This window comes from Equus przewalskii, chromosome 16, assembly GCF_037783145.1.
Source record: "Equus przewalskii isolate Varuska chromosome 16, EquPr2, whole genome shotgun sequence".
Classification (NCBI taxonomy): domain Eukaryota; kingdom Metazoa; phylum Chordata; class Mammalia; order Perissodactyla; family Equidae; genus Equus; species Equus przewalskii.
Window position 1 is genome coordinate 79,972,741 of NC_091846.1, and position 18,608 is coordinate 79,991,348.

The 18,608-nt window shown below is 56.3% G+C and overlaps 1 protein-coding gene and 1 long non-coding RNA gene across 2 annotated transcripts; one reads left to right on the top strand and one right to left on the bottom strand.

Annotated features, from left to right (window-relative positions):
- Positions 1–343: 343 nt before the first annotated feature.
- On the bottom strand, positions 344–4,127 carry LOC139076547 (uncharacterized). Its single transcript, XR_011528279.1, has 2 exons — positions 3,956–4,127; positions 344–3,186 (listed from the first exon to the last, which is right to left on the bottom strand). It is a non-coding gene; the product is annotated as an uncharacterized lncRNA (long non-coding RNA).
- On the top strand, positions 4,071–17,133 carry F7 (coagulation factor VII). The gene is made up of 8 exons (XM_008518146.2): positions 4,071–4,375; positions 8,684–8,844; positions 10,498–10,522; positions 10,601–10,714; positions 12,391–12,531; positions 13,456–13,565; positions 15,734–15,857; positions 16,471–17,133. Exons 1-8 carry the CDS (start codon positions 4,306–4,308, stop codon positions 17,064–17,066), a joined length of 1,341 nt encoding a protein of 446 aa, XP_008516368.1. The 5' UTR covers positions 4,071–4,305; the 3' UTR covers positions 17,067–17,133.
- The last annotated feature ends 1,475 nt before the right edge of the window (positions 17,134–18,608 follow it).

Below are 18,608 nucleotides of genomic sequence, written 5' to 3' on the forward strand. Positions count from 1 at the left end.
GCAGACTCAGATGGATTTATAGGGTTAGCCATACCTGTAAGGTGAAGATCCTGTACAAAAATATCTATACGAACTATTCAAGGAATATAAAAACAGGGAAAGCAACTCAACAAATTTTATGATGTGAATTTAACCTGATATGTGAAATAATTTTGAACGTAAAAACAAAAATTCCAAATAAAGTATAATCAAATAAAATCCAATTGTGTGTTATAACCAAAAGTGATATGTTCTGACCAAGTAAGTTTGTCCCAGGAATTCAAGGATAGTTCAACATCAGGAAATTATTGCTATAATTTACCATAATAATAAGTGAAAGGGGCAGAATGACCAGCTCAATAGATGCCGGGAAAAAATTCAATTTTTATTCAACATTCATTTATAGTGTTTAGCCAACTAAGAGTAGAAAAAAATTTTTTAACGTAATAAAATGTATCTAACAATCCTCAGAGAAAAACGTTTAGGTCTCTAAATACTTTAGAACTCTTCCCCATTGAAGACGAAACAACACAAGGATGTCCTCTGCTATTCAGAAGTATTTACTGGAAGTATTTGTGATAACAGCATCAAAGGAAAAGGAAACAAGGCCTATAGATGGGAAAATAAATTTTCATGTCTAGGAAATCTGGAGAATTCACAAGTTCTTGAAACTAATAGGAGTCCCCAAGATCAACCACAAAAAGTCACTAACATTCCTGGCAAGAACTACTTGGTAAATGCTATTTTAATAACAATCAAATGGTAAAATACTACAAATAAATGTAACAAAGTTTGTAGACAAAATTATGAAACATTACAGAAGGTCATACAAGAAGGCCTGAATAAATGGAGAGATTTTTATGGCTGGGACCATTCAGTGTCACCAAAATGTTAATTGTAGTTCCTCCCCAAATTAATCTGACCATTTAATGTACTTCCATCGAAACCCCAGCAGAGTTCTTTGTGGAATTAGGGAATTGATGGCAAAATGTATTTGGAAGAATAAAGGTCCAGGTGTGGCGGTGATGCTCGGGGCGTGGGAGGACAAGGAGGGCTCTCCCCAGTGGGAACTGACTGGTCATAAAGCTGCACGTGTCCAGACAGGGCCGGGTTCGAGCTGAGGAGCTGATGAGAATCAGGATTCCCCAACAGGCGTGTGCACACGGTGACTCGGTGTCACACAGGTGCTGAGACCAGCTGGCGGGTAGAGAGTGGCCTCGTCAGAAATGTTCCCATTGCTGGGACAGCTGGCTCTCCATGTGAAAAACAGTCAAATTAGGTCTCTCCCAAAATTTTTTAGAAGTTCAAAATTATTAGAAGAAACTATAGCACATCCTATTACCTTAGGGCAAGGATAGGTTTCTTATAAAAGACGAAAGAAAAAAGGCCTATACTTAAAGGAAAAGACGGGTAAATCTGAGTGTACGAAATGATAAGTTTCTGTACACCCAAAGCCCCATGAATAAATGTAAAAAGACAAAGGCCCAGAAGAGAAGGTAAGTTATGCTCAGAATCATAACCTGTAATCCTTAGATAAGTTCTCTGTTCCTTAAGCTAAAAAGTATCAGCAGTATACACAGCAGTCCCCAAACGTGACAGCACAGCAGGGCCACCGGGTGCTGGTCACATGCTGCTCCAGGGCCCCTGGGACTCAGGTGCCCGCGTGGAGGGCTGCAGGCGTGGTATGTGTGTGTGGTATGCGCGTGGCACTCCAGGTGATTCTGACTCAGCCGCTTACTGATGAGGGGTGGCCGGGGTGGGCTAGTTTCATGGTCGTCCCTGAGTGTCCTGGGGGAGGCCGGCCCTGAGCCCCACGCCAAGGGACAAGCGTGGAGCGGTGCCAAGCAGGGGTCCCCTTCAGGGAGTGGAGCAGGGTGCAGGCCTCCCTCCGGGTCCGGGAGGAACTCCTACCCTCGTATTCTCGAGGATCAGGCTGGACCCCGGCCACAGGGAGGCCAGCCGGCAGGTGGCCCAAGGAGGACACGTCAGGAGCCCTCCTGCCTGGCCGCTGGGGCAGCCGAGCACAGGCAGCCCCACCCTGAGAACCTGACTCTCGCACGGTGCCCTCTCCTGTTTTCCTGCATTTCCTGGGCCGTGCCGACAGACGCCCAGGAAGAACTGAGGATCTCTGACCCGGGGCCCCAAAGAGGAAGGGAGTCCGGGCGCAGACTCCTCTCCTCTGCCGTCCTCCCCACAGCCAGCCCTGCACAGCCAGGAGGGCTCACATCCGAGTCGGACATGAGCTGTGGGCTTTGTTCCAGACGGAGCAGCCGTTTCAAAGTTGGGGGTGACCAGAAGAGTTAGGAGGTCTCCTCGAAATGTTGTCGAGGGCCAAGCAGGGGGTTCAGAGGCCTTGGAAGGCAGTGACTGGAGAAAAACCACTTCCTGTTTGTGCCTCAGCAGGGACTCTGCTCGGTGGACACAGGTCAGCAAATAAGCAGCCGGCTGTCAGCAGGCCAACTGTTCCAGGGAGCAAACAAATGGGGCTGGCAGACCGGTGCGGGGGACCTGCCGTGAAGGGGTGACGAGAAGGAGTCATCCCCCTCCAGCTGTGGGAGGAGCTGGAAATCAAAGCACCATGCAAAGACCCCCGTGGCAGGAAGGTGTCCAGTTAGGGGAGCGAGTAGGAAGAGGCTGGAGCGTGGGCCTGCGGGCCAGGATCAGGCACCTGGCTTCATCCTACACACAACACAAGCACGTTGGAGGGACTTACCGGGGAGTTGCACAATCAGATCCACGTTTCTGAAAGATCCTTTTAGATCTGCAACACCTTAGACAAATCTCAGGTGCATTACGCTGAGCACAGGAAGCCCAGCCCGTTCACTCAGCACTCTGGAACAGGCAGGTCGTGCTGGGGGGCCATGCACCCCAAGAGTCACGTCCACCTGGAACCCCAGAATGTGACGTTGCTTGGAAGTAGGATTATTACAGGTGTAACTGGTTGAGTTGAGGTCACGCTGGAGTAGGGTCATCACAGGTGTAGCTGGTTAAGCTGAGGTCACGCTGGGGTAGGGTCATCACAGGTGTAGCTGGTTAAGTTGAGGTCACCTGGAGCAGGGTCATCACAGGTGTAGCTGGTTAAGTTGGGAGGGGAACATTCCTGTGGTTGTGAGCCTCCCAGGATGCAGGACTTTGTCATGACAGCCCCACGAGCCGAACACACAAGGAGCCCAGTGAATGCAGAGCACAGGCCGAGGAGACAGGCTCCTGGGGGGAGGAAACGTGCCCTGAGCACTCAGCCCACACACAGCATCTGCCAGGCAGGAGCAAGTGGCATTTGTGGGGCCGGAAAGGACGGAACAGCACCACCACTCTCCCAGAGGCAGTGGCAGCCCCGTTGCACCAATTAAAAACCTGAGGCTCGAAAGAATGAACCACTCATTCCCCAGGCTAGGAGAAAACAGAGCCAGGTCCGTCTGACCTCGTGCTGCTGTGGAAGGCCAAGGGCGGAGATGCGGCCAGAGGGGCTGTGACTCGGAGGAGCCGTCAGCCGTGAAGTCCCTCCTGCCCCTCCGTCCTCCATGATAAATTCCAATATGATTAAATTCCTAAACACTTAAGCAATTATCCATAGTAACAATTAGAAATTCCGGAGGTGATCAATCAGACGTTCCCCTCTAAGGACTAATTCCTCCATTTAGGGGGCAGGGCGGATGCTGACAGAAACAGGGGCCACGTCACTCCTGCTCAGAAGAGAAATGAGCACAGCTGGGGTCCCCAGTTCCCACCCCTTCGCTGAAAGGAGGTTCATGTCCACAGGGTCGAGCCCAGGCCCGCTGGAGCTGCACGCCCATGTGAGATGCCCGGGCCTTCCCGGTTCGTCTCCGAGGGGCTCCCTGGCTCATCTCAGAAACCAGGCGCCCCGGTGGGAACGTCCCATATGGTCTCCTCTGGGGCTGCCTTCAAAATTCTTACCTTCCTCACCCAAATATGCTCTCCCTTCACCAGTGTTATCCCCAAGGACATGGCTTCTTACCTGCAGTTTAATTTTGTTCCCACCTTGCCGCCGGAAGTCCTAAAGGCTTCGGGATTCCCATCTGAGTTGGGTGCACACGCCGGATGCACGTCCAACACGGATGTTTCAGAGAGGGACAGACGCGGCTGCTCTGTGCCTGGGCTCCTGGACCTGGCCTCCCGGGCGAAGGCCCGCCCTCCTGTCCTGGTCCCCCCTCCAGCCGGGCACCTGGCAGGGAATTAACACCGGTGTGTCTGGGAGGCGAGGCCTCCCTCCCCCATCCCTCTCTCGCACGCACCTCGAGGCCGAGAACTTTGCCCGCCTCCCCGACCTGGAATGTCACCAGACGGAGTGACACCACAGCCCTCACCATGCTGTCCCAGCCCCGGGGGCTGGCCCTCCTCTGCCTTCTGCTCGGCCTGCAGGGGTCTCTGGCTGCAGGTATGTCGGGGGGACGGTTCCCTGTCAGCCCCGTGCAAGGGCAGCAGGCTGTGGGCAGCCAGACCTTCCCTCGTGTGGACATTCCTGTCCACGGAGGCTTTGCTGGCGGCTCCCGTGTGATCTGCTTTCCTTCCAAAAGCAAACAGTCCCCAGGCCCATGCCGAGCGCTGGTGGGAAGCCTGCTGCTGACGGTGCAGGCTTTGGCAGAATTATTTTTCAAAGACTTTTGGGAGCCGGCGGCACTTTCCGGGGCACCAGTGGGGACCCAGCCAGGCAGCTGGGCCCACGCGCAGACTCTGGGGCTCAGGGCGCGGGGGTGGGGGATGCTGCCCTCTCTCTCTGTGCTCCCAGCTCTCCACTGGCCAGAGCCAGGGACAGCGAGGGGACACTGGGCCACTCCACCACCTGATGGCGGCCACCCTCCCCTCCCCTTGCAGGCGCTGGGAGGCTGAGAGGGAACAGGGGGCGCTTCATAAGCTGTCCTTGTCGTGACTCCAGTAGCGGGTGCGGCCGTGGTGGAAACAGGGTGCAGACACTGTCCTCTAAAATCCGGTTCACATCGTCCTCCACATCCCACAGTGAGAAAGTAGCCTGGGGTCTGCATGATGGTGTCGCTGCCCTGGTGACCACGGGCGCCCAGAGCCTGTCTAGAGAAAGTCAGGGCCACCGTTGTGCTCTTCAGGGCAGGGAAGAGCAGCGGGCTGCGAGTCATTTTCACCGTCTTCCTCGTCCTGGTCTGTCTTTCCCAAGTTCCCCGCCATAATCGTGTTTCCCTCTATCATGGGAGTTGCCTCTGTTTCCCTAAGAGCTTTTGGTGTGAAAGTGCTCTCCTCCAAGGGCAGATGGTTCTTTTCTGGCCAGCTGTGGCCCGGCCGTGGTCTCCTGTCTCAGGTCCACCCCACCTGGGCTCCGTGGCCACCTCCCCTCTCGGGAGCCTCCACTCTTTGATTTTCCCTCAACCTCTCCTTCTAAACCAGATCCATTCCCCAGGAATACAGACATGTGAAACTCTGGAGTTCTAAAGGGGAAAAGATGAGGCCTCCCTCAGCACGGGAGGCCGGGAGCCACCACACCCCCCTTCCTGCCCCCACCCCCACTCCGTAACCTTCCTGCCTGTCCCGGACGTCCCCTTGCTCACACACCAGCAGCTTCTGATGGAGGACGGACATGGCATGGTCCTCTGCTCTCCATCTACACTCGTCTCTCCTCTGGGACTCAGTTTCCACACTTGGCTTCTGCCCCTCGACACAGCTTTGTTCCCACCTCCGTCTTCTCACCCCACACGCACACTGCTTCCCTCTTGGGGTGCCCACAGCACACCCCTCAGAGCGCGTGGCACACAGTGCGACCACACCGGGCTCCGGGGCTCCTGGCCTCGTCCCCACCCTGACGTCAGCTTCTGCACAATTGTCCCCAACCTCAACATCCTCGCCTCTGTCACCAAGCCCCCTCCCAGGGTGCGGTCCCCATGTCTGCCTGGGTGTCTGAAAGAACCCTCACTTTAAGGTGTTCCAACTGGTCCCGTTACCCCACCCCCCCGGGTGGCCTTGGGTAAGCTCTCGCCTCACCCACCTCCCTTCCTCATAAGTAAAATGGGAACACCAGCTACCTGCAGGCAACTATTGGGGTCACTGTGAGAGGCCAGGAGGAGGCACAGAGGTGCTCTGCTCTTCGTGGCACCGGGCAGGCGCTCGGGAAGGGGCCCGGGGGAGGCACAGCTCTTGAGCTAAGGCGGTGTCGCAGGGTTTCGGAGAAGAGAGGCAGATGCGCGAAGGCAGCAGATCCAGAGCTGGCTGCAAGAGGGCAGATGCCTGGGAGAAACGGGGTTCGAGGCCCGGATGGGGGACGTGGACGGGCACCGGGGTGGGGGAGGAAGGCCAACCCACATGGAGGGCTGAGTGAGGGTTCTCAGTCTGCAGGGAAGCTGGGTAAGAGAGCCGGGATTCAGAGACAGTTCCAGCCAAAGATAAGATGTTTGGGTAAGGAGAGAGAGCTGAAGCTGGAAGTGGGGCGAGAGTCTCTAGAGTAGAAAGGCCAAAACCTGAAGGATACCAAACTCCATGACAGGCAGCAATGGAGGCCAGGAAGGAGGCTGGGAGGGAGGAGGGCCCGGAGGAGCCCAGACCTCGGCGGCCAGGGGAGGGAGTGTCCAGACGCAGACGGTGGTCAGCAGGTGTCCTGCCACCCAGAAACTTCTCTGAGGAGCCTGTGGAATTCCAAAGCAGGGATTCGGGGGGGCTTTTGTTTACAATGGGTCTAAGAGTCACTGTAAGAACCTCGGTGGAGGGTAAGGAACGTTCCTTCCAGAGTGTGGTCTTAAAGGGAGAGAGGGAGGTTGGTGGCAAAGCCGAGCAAGGGTTTGGGTGGGTTGGTAGGAGGAAAGAACCAACCACGTTGGGAAGGAACTCGGGTTCCAGAAGACCTGTGAACAATGGGCCCTGCATGCAGTGAGTGGGAGTGGAGAAGAGCAATGTCCACCCCTCCCCAGCCTGCCACCCTCGGGCTTTCCCCACCACACCTCACCCCCGCCCACGCCCAGCCTCTCCCTGCTGCCTGACCTGCTCAGCCTTGCTCAATGCACATCCTGTAGGACCCCCCACCCCCCGCCATGTGAGCCCTCCAGGGCGTTCACTCAACGCTCCAGATGGAAGGTTCAAGGTTGCACCACCTTTGGTGCTGGGAGGCAGCAGATGCACATTTTGATTATAGAAGTTACATGTGTTGATTGTACACATTTTAGAACAGAATAACTTTCAATCCTCAAAGTTAGTTTTTTATGTGTATTCTTTCAATAAATGACATTTACATACATATGTTCATTTTTCACATATGTTCACATTTTTATTTACGAGAAAGGAATTATAATGTGTATGTGGTTTTATCTTTTTTCACTTAATATCACATCTTTTTTTTAAAGATTTTATTTTTCCTTTTTCTCCCTAAGCCCCCGGTACATAGTTGTATATTCTAGTTATGGGTCCTTCTAGTTGTGGCATGTGGGATGCCACCTCAGCGTGGCTTGATGAGTGGTGCCATGTCCGCGCCCAGGTTTCAAACGGGGGAAACCCTGGGCCGCTGAAGCAGAGCGTGCAACCTTAACCACTTGGCCACGGAGCCGGCCCCACAATCACATCTTCTTGATCCTTCTATGTCATGGTAGCACAGGACACCAGTCTTGGTCTGTTTCAGATTATTATTATCAATAGCTCTCCTGAGGGTGAGGTTTCCGTGCAAACGTCTGAGTGTGTCTGCAGGATCAACCCCTAGAAGTGAAGGGCCCAGGCCCGAAGCGTGAGCGCGTCGTTATCACTCAGTGAACATGTTGCCTTGTCCTTGTCCCTAAAGGCTGTGCATGCTGATCGTCGCCAGCCCGCCATGAGGAAGCACTCCCATTCCAACTTCAGCCAGGCCCACGGACAGGAACCATTGACTCCCATTACTGACTGGGACTAGACCAGTGTGGACGGTTCCCAGCACTGAATGGGACAGACCAGTGTGGACAGTTCCCAGCACTGAGTGAGACAGACCAGTGTGGACGGTTCCCAGCACTGAGTGGGACTGACCAGTGTGGACGGTTCCCAGCACTGAGTGGGACTGACCAGTGTGGACGGTTCCCAGCACTGAGTGGGACTGACCAGTGTGGACGGTTCCCAGCACTGAGTGGGACTGACCAGTGTGGACGGTTCCCAGCACTGAGTGGGACTGACCAGTCTGGTTCCCAGCACTGAGTGGGACTGACCAGTGTGGCTGGTTCCCAGCACTGAGTGGGACTGACCAGTGTGGCTGGTTCCCAGCACTGAGTGGGACTGACCAGTGTGGACGGTTCCCAGCACTGAGTGGGACTGACCAGTGTGGCTGGTTCCCAGCACTGAGTGGGACTGACCAGTGTGGCTGGTTCCCAGCACTGAGTGGGACTGACCAGTGTAGATGGTTCCCAGCACTGAGTGGGACTGACCAGTCTGGTTCCCAGCACTGAGTGGGACTGACCAGTGTGGACGGTTCCCAGCACTGAGTGGGACTGACCAGTGTGGCTGGTTCCCAGCACTGAGTGGGACTGACCATTGTAGATGGTTCCCAGCACTGAGTGGGACTGACCAGTGTGGCTGGTTCCCAGCACTGAGTGGGACTGACCAGTGTGGACGGTTCCCAGCACTGAGTGGGACTGACCAGTGTGGCTGGTTCCCAGTACTGAGTGGGACTGACCAGTGTGGCTGGTTCCCAGCACTGAGTGGGACTGACCAGTGTGGCTGGTTTCCGCACCGTCTCAGCGTGGCAGGTTGTGAATGTTCACGGGCTCCCACTTCTCAGTCTTCATCACCCAGGAGGAAGCCCACAGCATCTTGCACAGGCAAAGGCGTGCTAACTGGTTCCTGGAGGAGCTGAAGCCCGGCTCCCTGGAGCGGGAGTGCAAGGAGGAGCAGTGCTCCTTTGAGGAGGCCCGGGAGATCTTCAAGGACACCGAGAGGACGGTGAGTCCACCCCCAGGGGATGCCCTGTGTGCTGAGTCCAGGAATGGAGCTACGTGACGGCTGGGGTGGCTCCTGTGTTTTGGGGGCCACGTCTCTCCCCTCCATGGTTGTGAGCGCTCCATGCGCAGGGAAACACACGGGGGCTCCAGTTTGCACAGCCCGTCCTCGTCTGGTCTCTTTCCCTTCTAAGGATGACTTCGCTTCCCTCAGTCAGAGCTGCAGTGCTGTACACCATCCTGTTTCCAGGGACATCCTCCTCTCCGCCACACCATGCATCCTAATTTTTGCATCTGAAAATATAGCTTGAGAATTATGCTCAGTGTGTCCTTTGGCTTCCCAAGGAAGGCTCCCACCCCTAAGCCGCCTGTGTGTCACGGAGGTGCTGCAGCCAGCAGACGTCTGAGAAGCTGGCCTGGAGAGCCCCTCGCTGCCGTGCCACCTGGGGCCCTCCTCGGGGAAGCTCATGTGGGGAGACCTCCAGGAAACCACCGCTGCCTCCAACACCCGTCGGCCACGCAGTCGAGGGTCCGTGTTTCTGTTTTCACTCTGAAAGATGCACATCCAAATGGTAGCACCAAAAGGTCACCAAATGACTGACCATGAGTCAGGCTACGATGAGACAAGACCACACGGCACGCTCAGAGGATACACATGTCACACTCACAGGACACACACTCACAAAGCACATGTCACACTCACAGGATGCCTCACCTCACACTCATAGGACACACACTCACAGGGCACACATCACACTCACAGGATGCCTCACCTCACACTCACAGGACACCTCACCTCACACAGGACACACACTCACAGGGCACACGTTACACTCACAGGACACATGTCACATTCACAGGACACCTCACCTCACACTCACAGGACACACTCATGGCACACATCACACTCACAGGACACCTCACCTCACACTCACAGGACACACACTCACAGGGCACACATTACACTCACAGGACACGTGTCACACTCAGGACACATGTATCACACTCACAGGACACACACTCACAGGGCACAGGGCTCTCTGAGACAGAGGCTAACACAACCCTTTCCAGGTACACTGAGTATGGTCATCTGCGTGTCTGCGGACCACGTGGTTCTCAAAGCATTTGCAAGAGTTCGCATCTTCTGTTCTCACAGCAACCCTGTGAGCTCTATCCAGGCGGTCCACGGACTCCTCAGGAGTCAGTTTTACTGAGGGAGCCCCTCTCACTTCCTGGAATGCCTTTGCGTGCGTCACCGACCGTCTCCTCTTGTCAGCCCGTGTGTCTGGATGGTCACCCTGCCATCAGAGGAGGGAATGGAGGCTCAGAACGTGTGTCTCGTCTGGGTCCACAGCTGGAGGTGGCAGAATTGGGGCTGAAACTCGAGCGTTCTGACTTGGGAATGGGAAATCTGTGACCTTGGTGGCCGTAGAGATCCAGGTAGGGGAGGTGGGGGAGGCAGGGATGAGGAAAAACTTCCTCCCCTACTCGAATCCACCTCATCTCCAGAGGAAAAGTCTGGCTTCCGGAGCCCATCACACAGGCCCCAGGTGAGAAGCTCCCGCCTGCACCGCCTGCCAGGTCGTCAGTTCCTCCCAGGGACCATAAGTATTTGCTCTGGAGAACATGTCTCACGTGCTTCTCTTTGTTCCCTCAGAAGCAGTTCTGGCTTTCCTACACAGGTGAGCAGATGAACAGTCCGTTTTGATTCCGCCCGCCAGCCGTCCTCCTCAGCACTCTAACACTGACTCACTCCACAGACGGGGACCAGTGCGCCTCAAATCCGTGCCAGAACGGAGGTTCCTGCGAGGACCAGCTCCAGTCCTACATCTGCTTCTGCCTCGACGGTTTTGAGGGCCGGAACTGTGAGACAAGTGAGGAACCCCAGAGCTTGCAGACAGGGCCCCGGGAGGCTGATGGGCAGGGCCTGGCTGGGCACGGGGCTGGGCCTCGGCCCCATAGGAAGCTGTTCTAGATGAGCTGGAAGACTCCTGCCAACCTGAGGGTCCTGGATCTGGGGTTCTCAGGTGCTAATGCTCAAACCTGATTGCCCCTGTCTCTTTCTGGGAAATATAAAAACCCTTGGGCTTCCAGCACTGGGAAATTCTGAGGCACCTGGTGGGGGCCCAGGTGAGTCCCTCCAACACTGCCCAGCTTGCTCGTGTCCCACCAGCCAGCACACTGGGGTAGACTACCTTCCCTACTTGCTGTCACAAAAGTATGTGGTCTTTTTTCACCTTCCAAATATTAAAGTACCACCAAGTTCAGGGGTCCCCCCAGAGCATCCTCAGGTTCAATGATCTGCCAGAAGGACTCACAGAGCTCACTGAAGGCTGATATGCTCCAGTTACAGTTGACCACAGCTAAAGGATGGAGATTAAAGCCAGCAAAGGAACCAGATGCCAGCTTCCAGCTGTCCTCTCCCATGGGAGTCACATGCACAGCTTTTCATTTTCTAAGACTGATGTCTTAGATGACAAGTGACAAGATGTACAGAGTATTACCAATCTAGGAAGCGCCCCTGAGCCTCGCTGTCCAGAGGTTTTATTGGGGCTCAGTCACATAGACATGGCTGACCACCCACACGGCTGACCTCAGTATCCAGCCCCTCCAGAGGGGGAGCTGACACTGTGTGGCCCAAGGCCGCCAGGGAAACAAGCTGTTATCAGGCAGATTAAATTAAAAGTTCCAACTTAACCAGAGAGGGTGTAGAGCTCACCTCCCGGGAGCTGAAAACAAAGGCAGGCATCTCTTTGGGCAAGGTTAATCCTTTATTACACAAAAGTTCATTGCAATACAGAATGAGCTCTTCCGGGCCACAGCTGCCTTCTGCTCTAAGCAGAACAGAGACCAGAAAAAGTGAAGCAAAAACTAAGGAGATGCTTCCTGAGAGTTCTGGGGCAAAAAAACCTCAGTGTCTTTGCCTGGCCTTTGATGCTCAGCATCCCTGGTGTGAATTTACTCCCTGGATTTTTGATGCTTAGCAGTTCTGGTGTGAACCATTCAAGACCTTTAAAGGTCAGGAGCCCTGGTATGAATTCACCCCCAGGACTGGCCTTCCCCCTGGGGGTCCTGAACTTACACAGACGGCCAATCCCATTTCCCACATCAAAGGGCTCTCCTTCAGAGCCAGATCAAACGTTTTCTGTCTCTGTCTGTCCGAGCCAGTGGTCAGCCCCAGGCCAGCTCACGGGGGCACCAGGACCTGGCTGTAGACCGGTCTCATCCCTCTGGCCTCTCGCTGGCAGGTGTCCTGTTGAGTTGTCCACTGGGGACTTTTGCTTTCCCCCAGCCCTCCTCAGCTCCTGGGAGGGTGACACTGCATGCCCGCCCTGCATCCCCACTGTCTAGCCTGGGACCCCCCAAGTCCAGGTCCTGCCCTTCTGGATCAATCTGCAGAGGGAGGTGGTGTCGGGGTCAGTCTCTGTAGCCAGCAGCTGAGGGCCGTCTTTGTGCAGAATTCTGCCCGTGGCCCAGGGAGGGGTGGCCACCAGGGCTGGCTTTCCCTGACCAGTGGAGGCCCTCTCAGGCTGTGCCCTTCTGTCCTCAGACACGGACGACCAGCTGATCTGCATGAACAACAACGGGGACTGTGAGCAATACTGCAGTGACCACGCAGGGGCCAGGCGCTCCTGCTGGTGCCACGAGGGGTACACGCTCCAGGCCAACGGGGTGTCCTGCACGCCCACAGGTAAGGGGTTCTCAGGCACCACGCTCCAGGGGCTACATACTGTTTCCTTTTAGTCCCCAGTTCCTGCTTGCCACAAATTCTCTTATTGGCCAAAAGATGAGAAGGGGGGCACACACCCACTGCGGATCGCTCTGTGCTGACCACTCCACGCAGCGAGGCCAGGAGGACACAAGGGTGGAGGTGGCCGCCCCCACCTCAGTGCAGGCCAGGACAACAGCGGGTGGGGAGCAGTGACAGAGCCCTGGGAGCAGCTTCCTGGCTGGGCCTCCGGCCACCTGCCCATTCTAGCGGGGCCAGCGGGGCAGCAGGAGGCTCTCCTGGCCCCACTCCCAGCGCCTAGACTCTGCTGGGAGTTCATGCCACACAGGGTCTGCACTGACGGCAGCACAACTCTGCACTGCAAATCTTTTTTCAAGGCTAGTACTTTCAGGAAAATGGAAAACTATTCCAAACTAACCTCAAATTAACGGGGCTGCTGTTGCACAGGCTGGGGCACCCCAAGCCCTGTCTCTCTTCACACTGATGAGGTGTGCCCAGCCTTCTAAGGAGCCCCAAACTCAGTCGCCACCTCTAGACGCTTTCCCTCCCAGCCCAGACTTTATTGGAGCAGACCAAACACGGAGAGTGCGGTCAAGCGGCAGCGCAGCGGTCCGAGAGGCTGGCTGGCCGTTAGACAGAAGCTCCTTCATCCATTAGTAAATTCAAGCAGCACATCTTTTCCCCCTGGAGAAACTATCAGCTTCAAGAAGTCAGGCCCTCTGCTCCTGCAAAGCCAGCCCCGGCCCCATCTGCCTACCAGCGGCGTCCACAGCCCCGGGCAGGAGCCAGAGGCAGAGCCTCTGCCCGCAGGGCTCAGGCCCTCTGCTTACCAGCACCTTCGTCCGGGGTGAGTCCGCATGGCTTGCTGACTTTTGTTTTGTACAGTTGAATACCCGTGTGGAAAAATACCTGTTCTGGAAAAAAGAAATGACACCAAACCCCAAGGCCGAATTGTGGGAGGCAAGGTGTGCCCCAAAGGGCAGTGTCCCTGGCAGGTAAGGCTTCAGGGCCTGGGAGGAAAGGGCGGGTCAGCCGCAGGACACCCCGGCCCCCAGTCACCCTGTTGCAGTCAGGATTTCCTCCTCATTCTAAGTCCACGGTCGCCTGCAGGCAGCAACATCTGCATTTAGCTGGGATTTCATGCTCCAATGGCACCTCTGTCAGCTCACGAACCCTCCCACACCACCTCATCGTGGGCATGCCCACTTACAGATGAGGCCACACATGCACTAAATGGCAGACGCAGGATTTGAACCCAGCTCCGTCGCCTCCACAGCTCCATCTACTGCCTGCCTCTGGGAGCTGAGATTCTTGATCCATGACAAAACCCTCCGCAGGCAGTCAGGTCTGTGGGGCCGTGGCCCCTCCAGGCCGCCTCTCTGTGAGGTCGCTGTGAGCCCAGTCCCTGTTGGAAATGCCAAGTCTCAGGCCCCCAGACCCCCTGGCCCAGAATCTGCATTTCACAAGAGCCCGGGGTGTGCACCCACGTGTGATTCGAGCCGCAAACTCAGGTCTGAGCCCGACTCAGTGGCTCCTCTTTAACTCTTCATCTGGGGACACCCCAAGTCAAACAGTGAGGGATTTTTAGAAATAAAAGTAAATATACAAGAACTTTCAAGAGAAGTTGGAAAGTCACCTGTCACCGTGGGCTGACTCCAGGCTCTGGGCAGCTCCGGTCCTCTGGTTTGCCATCCATCTGGCCCTTCTAGACCAGCCTCGGAAGTTGCATTTCTTGCTAAGCTGGCGGCCCTGTGTGCGCCCCACCTCCCCCCGCCCCGCCCCTCCTCCCACAGCAGCCAGGGCCTGGAGGGGCCTCCGAGGTCCAGTGCACTCCTCAGCTTTGCAGAACCCCAGGTTTTGGTGTTCAGAGGAATAATCTGAGCTAGACACATCCAAATGGGGCTGGTGTGTTCACCAGAGTCCTCGAGATGGTTTGGCAAAGCCTCTGTGAGGTTGAGGTGGGTTGGCAGACGTGGGTGTCTCTGCATTTACGGCGGGGAATGCTTGGCTGGGCTCACTGCGCGTGACTGCAGCAGACACTGCTTCCCAGCACATGCTTCCTGGGCCTGGCCCCACAAGACCTCATGTCTCAATGCCACTTAACCCCCACGACCCCGCCCAAGGGGTGGGTGCAACTCTCACCCCGTTTTACAGGTGAGGAAACTGAGGCCCAGTGAGATTCAGCACCTTGCTCAGGTCGGAGCTGAGACTTGGTCCTGGGAGGCACAGATCCGGGTTGTCACAGCCACCCCAGCCCAGCCTGCCCCTCAGAGCTGCAGCCACAGTCACCATCAGCCAGGACCGGGTTAGACTTCTGGGTGCCTGGTCCAGCCCTCACCTGCAGCAGCTGCAGCTCTGATCCACGGGAGGCTCTTTCTATCGTGGGGTTTTACTGTGGCTTCTTCTCTGAGGGGCTCAGACTTGCCTCCCTGGGCTGCTTGGTCCTGCTATCCACAACTCGGGACATTGGGCCCCAGATTGGCTGACCCCATTTCCAGTCTCTTCTCCTTGCTTGATTGACCTCAGCACAGCACATGGTGACCAGCAACAACCGAACCAGGACCATTTACCCGCTGGGCTGCCTCCCCCTCAGCCAGCCTGCCCTCTGGCCTGGCTGTCCGCAGGCAGCCAGGCCAGAGACTTGGGCTCCCTTCCCATTCATCCTAGGAGAATCACTGCAGGGAAAACATCTCCCCCCAAGATTCCCTCGGGGCCCCGCTCAGCACCCTCTTTGCTTCTAGGAAGAAGAAAGAAGGAAGCATTCCCTGCGGGTCCCCTGGGTGCCGACTACTGGGCTCAGTGCTTCACCGGTTATTTCCTTTGCTCCTCACATGCTCCGGGAACACGGCCTTGGCCTGACCTTTCCAAATCGGGCGTGTTGGGTCACACTTGGGTGACAACACTGGGAGGTGCACAGAGGGGTCCAGCACCCACACTCCCATCATCAGGCCAGCACCCGAGGCTTTCCTTCCCTCAGCGGTGGGGTGGCCACCTGCTGGAGTGGCCTCGGAACAGCTTTCCCAAGGAAGGGCTCTGGGAGCCCCCAGGATTTCAGAAACCATCCTGTAAACCCAGCTGCCCCTGAGGGTGCCCGGGAAAGGGGAGGCCCCAAGGAAGCAGTGACAATAATGCAAGCTTCCAACCTGTTTTGTGCCCTTGACAGGCTCTCCTGAAGATGAACGGGGAGCTGCTGTGCGGGGGCACCCTGCTCGACACCACCTGGGTGGTCTCTGCAGCCCACTGTTTCGACAGAATCAGGAGCTGGAAGAACCTGACGGTGGTGCTGGGTAAGTCTGTGCTCACCTCCTCCTGACCAAGGAAGGCTCTTCAAAGACAACGACCCAGGGCTCAGCTTTGGGCCTCGAGCGGCTGACTTCCACAACCAGATGAGCTTTTTCAGAGAAACAGGCAGGGCCTGGGCAGACCCCACTGCCCAAGGGGTCCCACTGTGCCATCGTCCCTCAGCCTCTTTCCCATCCCAAATAAAGACATGGGGGGTGGGTGACGCTGTACCTGCTTTGTCTCTCTTGGGCCCTGAGGGGGATGCAGTCATGCAGGGCTCTGGGGCCACTGCGGGTGGGCCTCTGCCTTGTGGGCTTATGGGACAAGGACCCCCAAGGGAGTCCAGACCCTATCTGGAAGAGCTGGGGGAATTGGGCAGCCCCTCCTCACCCACCCACAGCTGTCTGGCCTGACCCCCCCCCATGTGCCTTCAGCCCCAGGTTCCAGAGTCACCCCTGAGTCACACCCTGCACGGAGCCCAGCAGCAGCCACTTGGGAGGCTGCTCAGGCCCCCTTGGGGCTGGATGCAGGGCCCCACCTGCCCCAAAGGAGACTCCAGGAAGGGTCATTCCCGAGGCTGTGGGGCAAGGACTGTGAGTGGTGCTGGTCTCCCTGCAGGAGAGCACGACCTCAGCGAGGAGGACGGCGATGAGCAGGAGCAGCAAGTGGCTCAGATCATTGTCCCCGACAAGTACGTCCGGCTCAAGACGGACCACGACCTGGCTCTGCTTCGCCTGCGCAGGCCCGTGACCTTCACTGACTACGTGGTGCCCCTCTGTCTGCCCGAGAAGGCCTTCTCCGAGAGGACACTGACCTTAGTCCGCTTCTCGTCCGTCAGCGGCTGGGGCCAGCTCCTCCACAGGGGTGCCACGGCCCTTGAGCTCATGCTCATCAACGTGCCCCGGCTGAGGACCCAGGACTGTCTGGAGCAGTCACACAGGATGGAGGGCTCCCCGGCATTAACGGAGAACATGTTCTGTGCTGGCTACGTGGATGGGACACAGGATGCCTGCAAGGGCGACAGTGGGGGTCCGCACGCCACCAAGTTCCAGGGCACGTGGTACCTGACAGGCGTCGTCAGTTGGGGTGAGGGCTGTGCAGCCGTGGGCCACTTTGGGGTGTACACCAGGGTCTCGCAGTACATAGAGTGGCTGCGCAGGCTCATGCGCTCAGAGCCACACTCAGAAGGCCTCTTCCGGGCCCCGTTCCCCTAGCATGGGCATGCACTCTTCGGAATAAAGCTGCTGCTGCTGGGCTTGTCCTGGCATCAGGTCCTGTAAATTCTTCTGCATCTTGGGGTGGGGAGGGGAGAGGGAGAGAGACGGGGGTCTCAAAGGGAGACAGAGGGACAGGCAAGGAGAAGAGCCCAAGAGAAGGAGAGTGAAGTATGAGGGATGCGGAGAGACTGAGAGACTGCGAGAGACTCAGAGATTCCAGGAGACAGACCAAGTGGGAAATAGAAAGACGACAGACACAGGAGAGTGGACGAGGGAGACAGGAGGCACTGCCGTGGTCTGGAGATGTGGCCGTGCACGCCTGCACAGCTCTGCTCCATCTCAACGCCAACGCGGCGGAGGCGTGACAGGTGTATTCACACGCATGTGCTTTCTGAGGGCTGTCTTCTTTCATCTTATTTTCTCTCTTATACGAATATTTCAAGATTTCAGATACATTGGAAGCATCATCCATTCCTTTTGGCGAATATCCTTCCAGATTTTTCCATATATGTATTTTTTACCATAGAATGGAAGGGTCTCACGCACCACACACCGTCTGCCACCCTTTCTCCCCACTAACAGCAAACAGCCGGATCCCCTCAGAGCATTATCTCTGGCAGCCTGCCATTTGCGCATTGTCTGTAATTTACAACCTTGAGACCCTGGTGTCTGTCACCGAGCTGTTCTTTTCTTTCACAATTAATGACACACTGACATGAACTTTCTTACTTGGAGCCTGGTTTTTAAAACCAAGAGTTCTCTGAAGGATTTTGGAGGCCGTAGTTCCCAAACCCTACAGAACTGGGTGTTCTCTTCCTGCCAAGGCCCTAGTCCATGACGGCCCTAAAGAGAGCTCTGGGGAACACTGGCCTGAGGACCACCAGGGGCACTCCACGGAACACAGGTCCCCAGTCCCTCCTGGGGAAGCAGGATCCAGGGGAGGACCCAGTGGGTTACCTTTTCATCAAGTCCCACGGGCAACTGTGGGGCCCCATAGGCCTCAGGTTGGGACGGAAACGACCAGGGGAGGGGATCGGATTCAAAAGTGGGCCCCACTTGACCTTGGCGAAGGTGGATGGAGAAAACCTGGCGGGTGCCCATCTCCCCTGGGACACACCTGGGGAACGGCGACTGGCCTGGCCTGTGCCTGGAATACCCACGGTGCTTAATGCCTGTGAGCTAGGCAGCCAGGGCTCACTCTGCTGAATGGTCAGCCATATTTAGTTTGGAGCAGACCAGGGACCCACAGGCTGCGGTTGGGGCTGAGTCCAGGCCACCTATTTGTGTAAATAAAGTTTTATTGGGACATGCCTACTCTTTCATGCATCATCCATGGCTGCTTAACACGCAGCGCTGAGTAGTTGGGACAGAGACCATCTGACCAAAGAGACCGTCTGATCCGCAGACCCACCGTGTCCACACTCTGGGTCTTTACAGAGAAGGTTTGCTCCCGGCTCAGGCTGTGACTATCAGGGATCCCACCGCACCATCGGGCCTGCATTGGGAGACCAGACACTGGGCCAAACCTCCTGCATCAGA